Raw genomic sequence first — 7500 nt, forward strand, 5'->3', positions numbered from 1 at the left:
CTCTTTTTGCTATCTATTTATTTGCCTCTGTCCACTCTCTCTGTTTGACTCACTCCTGCCCTTTTATTGGTCCCGTTCTCCCTCTCTCTCTCTGTCTATGGTGCATCTATCTCTGTGCTGCAGTATATCGCTCTGTTCGCTCGCTTTCTCCTTTTATCGATTTCTGCGGCATCGTGTCGCATTTCAGACAAAGAAACCTTAACAGTGTGTCGCAGTGCCGCACAGAACGGGAAGAATATGATGAATATGAATAAAGGTTGTACAATTATCCCTCTCTCTCTCCCCCCAATGCTCTCACTGTCTATGACTCTGGCCCGCCCCTCCAGATGACTGCGTACCTGGAAGGCAGAACGACTCGCCTGTCGTCTACGGAGACATCGCGCTCACGATCCTCCCAGGAGGACTTCCTGTGCACTGACCCCACCCTGGTGGGGAACAGAGGGGGAGAGCCGCAGTACCACCCCGGCCCTCTGGGGGGAGCTACCACGCACAGTGGCAGGGGGCCAGGGGGCAGCAGCAGTAGCGACGTGCCCTTCCGCTGTGACCCGGTGGACGTATGTGTTTACTGCGGGTTCATCGATACGATAAATACTGAACTTAATCAGCCAAAGTAACATTCATTCAAAGGTCATTGTTTGTGCATTTTAGTTGTAGTTGTCTTAGAAATGAACTCTTGTTTACTGTCTCTCCCGGTCGCTGCAGTACCGCTCCAGTCCAGCAGGGGGCAGCAGTGAGACGGGCTCCCCGGGCCGCTCCTCGTCGTCCCAGAGGAGGTCCTGGCAGGACCTAATCGAGACCCCGCTGACAGAGGCAGGGCTCCACTACCTGCAGACCGGACCCCTGGGTAACCCACAGCTGACTAGTGACCGTTCAGATCACAAAATACATACTACATACTTTTATGCATATAGGAAATATCTATAAAAAACATGCGAAAAAAGAAAACATATGGACATATTTTAGAGATCACCATCTTCATCATTCAATTAGTTTCGTTTTGGGAAATGGGATAATTATTGTTAATATCCTGTATAATTTAACAGACTGTTTACGCTGCACTGCCCAAGCGTCTCCATTTATTGCACCGTACTTGTACGCAGCATGCTACAGTCCTAATTAATAACGGTACACTGCATGAGCTATAAAGAAGGGCTCACTATTTGTAGCACCACGATCCTCAGCCAGCCTCCATGGGACGGAGTGAGGGCAGCGCTGGTGACACACGCCTCGTGACTCCCCCGCCGTCTCCCCCTCCCTCCCTCCCTCCCTCCCTCCCTCCCTCAGAGGACGCCGTGTTTGCCGAGCCGTCGCCGCCCTCCATGGCGCTGGGGGGCGGGGTTTACACGCTCCCGGCGCAGAAGAACATCCCGTCGCTCATGACGATGCAGAGGACGGTTCCCGCGACGACCCACGGCGGGAAACCCCGCAGCTTCACCCTGCCGCGAGACGGCAGCCTCCACGTGCTGCTGACCCCAGCCGCCCAGGAGGACCTCGGCGGACACACAGGTGCGCTCGGTCCTCACGGCGGATCCAGGTGGATTCATCAAGGGGCTCGATGGGGATTGGAGGAGCTTGGTGTTGTGTACGAGGGCAGGGGGGGTGTGGCCACCCCCAAAGGGTTATAGTCACTGACCAGGGTTCACGTGGTTAATGGTGACGGATTATACCACCAGGTGTGAGTGTGATTGGCCGTTACAAGCCGTTTTGAAGATCTGCCTCTTCTGACATCACGAGTGGGCGTGTCCACCTAGATGCATGACGGATAGATGAGCAACGTATGCTACAGTCCACTGGGTAGGCTGGGAGACTGATCTATCCAGCACACATCTAGGTGGATACGACCACTTCGGGAAAGTGGGCCTCAGAAGAGGCATATTTTCAAAGCGGCTTGTAATGACTAATCACACTCACACACACGCAGGATAATATGTCACCTTTAATGTTATTTTAAAGTTTGGCTCTATATCCTGTAGTCTCCTGGGAGTTAAACTGGGACATTATTATTATATTATTATACATTATTATACATTCACACTGCGGTGTGAATGTATTAAGGAAAATGATCAAAGAAATGCACAGAAACAAATCAATCGAAGCAAAGTTGAAAGCTAAATAAGCAAACCAAAAGGGATACTAAATATATCTCACTGTGCCGCTGGTCAAACATAAGCAACAGAAGGACTGGCTGAGTTTCTCTGAGGACATTCAGCAGACTTCACTTGGTCCACAGCATGTTGTTGTTGTGTTTGACAACAGATGGACAGTTAGTATTACGGCAGTTAACTGGAAGTGGCATCATATTTGGCCGCCCTGGTGTCTGTCCTCTCCTGATCTCCTCAGTGTATTTCTACAGGGATATTTAACTAAATGAACAAGAGGAGAGTTGAGCTTTGAAAATTGCTGCCAGCGGGCATCGCCAAACGTTTTATTAAACGTGTGTTCTCACATGATGTGTCTGTGTGTGGGTGTGTGTATGTGTGTGTGTGTCTGTGTGTGTGTGTGTGCATGTGTGTGCGTGTGTGTGCGTGTCTGTGTGTGTGTGTGTCTGTGTGTGTATGTGTGTTTGTGAGTGTGTGCATGTGTGTGTGTGCTTGCGTCTGTGTGCGTTTACATCTGTGTGTGTGTGTGTGTGTGTGTGTGCAGGCGGAGGAGGGGAGGGCGCATCCCTGGGCGACCTGTTCCGTGCGTGCGAGCAGGGGGGCGTGTGCCCTCTGGGGCGGGGGTCAGAGGTCAGGGGTCAGTCGGAGTTCAGGCAGTCGTTTCTGCGCCGCGCCGCCGACCCCCAGCTCAACGACCAGCTACACCGCCTCCGCATCCTGACCTCCACGCTAAAGGTACGCACGCACACACACACACCTACTGAGACACACACACACTTATGCAGACACAGACCCACACAGACATATAGACACGTGTTTATGAACCTAAATGCAAACTTACAGACAAATACTCAGAAACACACATGTGCACACACTTATCGCAAACTTATGCAACATGTGGCAACCCCGATCGTCGGCGGCTGAGGTTTCCGGGATGAGATGGATCAGACCAAGGCGGGGTTACGTTCTTTATTTGGTTAACCACTTATGCAAGAAGGAAACAAAGGAGTGAAATCAGTTCTTCCTGGTCGGGGAATAAAGGACGCAGCGCGGGTCTGGTCCTAGCTCCGGGGGGCGGGGTCTCGATCCCCTGCGTCTTCGGCGGCTTGGTCCTGGGGGAAGCGTATTGGCATTCAGCGGGGGTTCGGGTAACCTCCACCCACTGCGTCTTTCCGTTAGGTCGCGTTCCCCTGACTGGTGTGTCCACGCGGCGTTAAGTCATCAGCTGCCTTGCTCCGCGGAGTGCTCCGCATCCGTGTTGAGCCGGTGTGCGCTCGATGCTACCCTCCCGCATCGCTGCGACGAGCGGCAATATCTCACATGACTACCCTGCCGCGGAGAGGGCGCGGCGGGGCTCGAACCCTCCGTGGTGGGATCGGGTTGACACACACACCCCCCCCTCAGCTGCAAGTGGGGTCTGCCGGCATGGCCAGCAGGCGTCCTCGGGACAGTGCGTTCTGCGTTGGCGTGTGTGCGCGGTCCGGGGCGGTGGACACTGGAAGTGGTAGTCTGCAGGGCCCAGAAACCAGCGAGTTCACCAGGCGTTGGTGTCCTGGCGTTGGCCATCCAATTCAGGGGGAGGGTCTGTGACCAGGGTGAAGGTGCGTCGAGGAGGAATAGCGGCGCTTCTCAACGGCCCACTTTATTAGCCAGCGCCTCCTCTTCTATTACGGTCGAGTAGGCTTTCTCGCTGGTCAGGAGTTCCGGCTGATGCTAGGTCACCGGTGTCCTTCTCCTCGCCGACGGACCTGGGAAAGACCGCTCCCAGGCCCACCTTCGGACGCGTCGGGGTGGACGACGGAGGGAGGTTGAGTCCGGGAGTGATCAGAGGGGCTCGGTGCAGAGGGCCCGTTCGGAGGGGACAAGAACGCCTCGTCACCTCCTCTGTCCACTCGCACGGTCAGGGCGGAGCCCTCCGCGTAACTCGTGGAGGGGGCTGGCCAGGGTCACGCGAACGCGGGTGAAGCGATGGTAATATCACCAGTCCCAGGGAACGACTTCACCCTGCTTCTTCGTCCTCGGCCGGGGCCAGGTCTGGATGGTCTGCACCTTTCCTCTTGCGGTTTGACGTGCCCCTCCCCACCGCCTAGACCAGGTTAGGAGCCCTCTTCGAGGCAGGTGGCACTTTAGGGTTGGCGTGAGGCCGGCCGGCTCGGAGCGCTCCAGTTGACGGCACGGAGGTGATGTAGGTGCCGGGGTACAAGGTGCTGCTGTGGATGACGATGTCGTTATGTAGGCGGACAGGCCATCTTCCCTGTGGGCCGTAGGACCCGGTCCACATGCGATGGAAGGTCGCGGGCGCCCCGTGCACCGAAGGGAGGAAAGTGTTTAATGGTACAGCCGTCGGGGGTGGCAAATGCTGTTTCTCCGGGCCGTGAGATGAGAGGGACCTGCCAGTACCCCCTTCGGTAGGGTCCAGAGGTGGTAATGAACCGGGCCGGCCCCAGCCGCTCCTATTAGCTCGTCTATGCGGGGCATGGGGTAGGCGTCGAAGGCCGACACTCATTCAGCTCCGGAAGTCATTTGCAGAAGCGGTACGACCCGTCCGGTTTGGGGACCAGGACCACCGGGCTGGACCAGGCGCTGTGGGACTCCTCGATGATCCCCATCTGCAGCATGCATGGGGACTTCCGCTCGGATGGCGGCCCGCAGTGCCTCCGGAATGCGGTAGGGCGGAGTCGGACTCTGACTCCCGGTTCCTCCGTCCTTGATGTCGTGGCTGACGGATCGAGGTCCTTCCGGGCCCGCTCCGGAGAAAGACGTCGAGGTGCTGGAGGACACTTCCTTCAGGTCCTGGGACTGGCTGGGGCTCACGCTGGTCACCCACTGGTACCTCGGGCAGGGGTAGTTGGCGGATAGGGACAGGAGGGCTGGATCCCGCAGGGCTGTTGGTGGGTGCCACTGCTTCAGAAGGTGATGTGGCTAGACCTGGATGGTCTTGCGCCTCCTGGTTGCCGCACCCGGTAGTTGACTTCGACGACGCGGTCGATGACGTCGTAGGGGCACTTGCCATTTGGCCAGAAATTCCCACCTCAGCAGTCGGGTACGAGGACCAGCCACCTGGTCCCCCGGGTTGAAGGTGCGGGCAGCTTGGCCCCTCGGTTGTACACCGGGCTTGGGGCTTGCTGGGCCCCGACCGAGGTGTCCCGGACCACGGGCCAGATCTGCGCCATCAGGCCGCGCAATCTGCTCCACATGCTCGACACGGTGCGGTGGGGTGATGGTTGCTCTCCCAGGCTGTCCCCGGGCGATGTCAGAGCAGCCCTCTTGGTCGCCGGCCGTAGAGGAGCTCGAACGGCGAGAATCCGTGGGGCCTGGGGCACCTCTCGAACGGCGAATAGGACATGCGGAAGCAGCTGGTCCCAATTCTTCCCATCGGCTTCCATGACCTTTTTTAGCATGGCTCTTCAGGGTTTTGTTAAACCTCTCCACCAACCCATCGGTTTTTGGGGATGGTAGATCGGAGGTCGGAGGTGGCGGATCTGTAACAGACTGGTGAGGTCTTTCAAACACCCGGGACATAAAACAGGACCCCCTGGTCCGTCAGGATCTCCCGGACGATTCCCACCCGGCTGAATAAGACCCATTAGCTCCCTCGCCACTGCCTTGGCCAGGGGTGGCGGCCCGTAGAGGAACTGCCTCTGGGTACCGTGTGGCGTAATCCACCATGACTAGGACATAGCGGTGACCTCGACTAGTCTTGGGGAGGGGACCTACGATGTCTAGCCCCAGCCGGTCGAACGGGACCTCTATCAGCGGCACGGTTATGAGGGGGTTCCGGACCGTGGGCCTCGGGGCGGTGCGTTGGCACCTCGGGGCATGCCCGGCAGTAGTCCTCTACGTTCGCTTTTTACCCCCGGCCAGAAAAATCCGGTCCAGGATTCTGTCCCTCGTCTTGTCCACCCCAGGTGCGCCCCCAATAGGTGTGTATGGGCCATGTAGAGGACCTTGCTGACGTACGGCCCTTTGGGACGAGAAACTGTTCTACCTCCTTACACCCTCTCCTGTACCACCCGGTATAGTAACCCCCCCTTGTGCTGAAGTGATGGGTACCCGCCTGTCACTCACCGAGTCCCGCGAGAGGCCATCGTGGACATGGACGTGTCCCCAGGCGTGGCGGGAGGGCGTCGTCCTCCAGTCTGGGCGGGTGGCGAACTGTCCCCCTTGCCGGGTCCCTCCCACGTCGGCCAGGGGGTAGTCGGTGAAGTCTATGAGGGGCGGAGACTCCTCCTCGTCTGGCGGAGGGGCCTGCTCGGAGCCCGTCAACGTGTCCGGGGTCCCCGGGGGAAGGGACACCGTTGGACGAGGCGGGGGCCTGTCGTGCGCCTCTCTCGGGGCCCCTGTCGGGGGACTCGTTCGAGTCGGACCGGGAAGGCGTCGGGTGGGAGGCCATATAGGCGGGCCGGCTACGCAGCCGGCGGGGTCGGACCAGCGTCACCACGCTCCCGGAGTCGAGCAGGGCGTGGGTGGTCGTGCCTCCCCACGCGGACCGGATAGGTGGTGCGGAGGCAGGCCCCCCCCCTCTCCTGTCGGACGGACTGGCCGTGGGCAGGATACGTCTCCGGCTCCGGGACAATGGCGAGCCAGGTGGCCCGTTTGGCCGCACGTGTAGCACCTCCACTCCTCTCTCTGGGTCGGAGGGGCGGGCCCTCGGCGGTCCGCGATGGTCCTGGTTCGGGTCGGCGGTTGTGCGCGGGTGGGCGGTGCCTGGGTGCGCTGGCTCTCCGGCGTCCCGTCCGCGCCGCTCGGTCCGCGTCTCCCCCGCCACCCCCGGGGCCGGGGTCGCCACCGCCGCACTAGCCGCTGGGTGACCCCTGGTGGTTCGCCAGTAACTCCAACGAGGTCGTTCACCGTCCTGGGTGGTTTCGGAGGCCCCAGCGTTTGGCCCGGTGGGCACGGGCTCGGATGCAGCGGTCGATCACCAGCCGGCTCAGGTGCGGGGGGACCCTCCCCCTCGACGAGCCACCGCTCCGCCAAGCGGACGAGTTGTGATACCTGGCTCCTCAACCGAGCCCAGGGGGTCGTACACCCAGTCGTGGAACCGCTGCGCCTGGGCTGGGAGGCTGTGGCCGTAGTGGGCGAGGATGGCCCGCTTGAGCGTGGGGTAAGTGCGCCGCCTGGGCCGTGCTGAGGTCGCGGTAGGCGCGTTGAGCGTCCCCGGACAGGAAAGGCGCCAGTATGTAGCCCCACTGGTCCGCTGGCCACCTCTCACGGGCCGCGGTCCGCTCAAAAATCTCAAGGTAGGCCTCGACGTCATCGTCCGGTCCCAGCTTGGTGAGCCGCTTCGTGGGGGCGGCGTGAGACGGCTCCCGTGCGAGCTGCTCAGCCATCCGGGCCATGCATCGCCGCAGCACCTCGATCTCCTCCTCCCGCGTTGCGGCCGGGACTCCGGGCTGACTCA

General features: G+C 59.8%; 1 protein-coding gene across 1 annotated transcript in view; it reads left to right on the forward strand.

Annotated features, from left to right (window-relative positions):
• The window catches only part of cnksr2a (connector enhancer of kinase suppressor of Ras 2a), a 34759-nt gene that overhangs the window by 25584 nt on the left and 1675 nt on the right, over positions 1-7500 (forward strand). Inside the window, exons 10-13 of the mRNA XM_056584788.1 lie at positions 303-554; positions 703-844; positions 1285-1524; positions 2644-2834. Of these exons, the coding sequence (XP_056440763.1) occupies positions 303-554; positions 703-844; positions 1285-1524; positions 2644-2834 (825 nt within the window). The remainder of the gene's footprint in view (positions 1-302; positions 555-702; positions 845-1284; positions 1525-2643; positions 2835-7500) is intronic.

This window comes from Gadus chalcogrammus, chromosome 23 (genome assembly GCF_026213295.1).
Source record: "Gadus chalcogrammus isolate NIFS_2021 chromosome 23, NIFS_Gcha_1.0, whole genome shotgun sequence".
In the NCBI taxonomy this organism is placed as follows: domain Eukaryota; kingdom Metazoa; phylum Chordata; class Actinopteri; order Gadiformes; family Gadidae; genus Gadus; species Gadus chalcogrammus.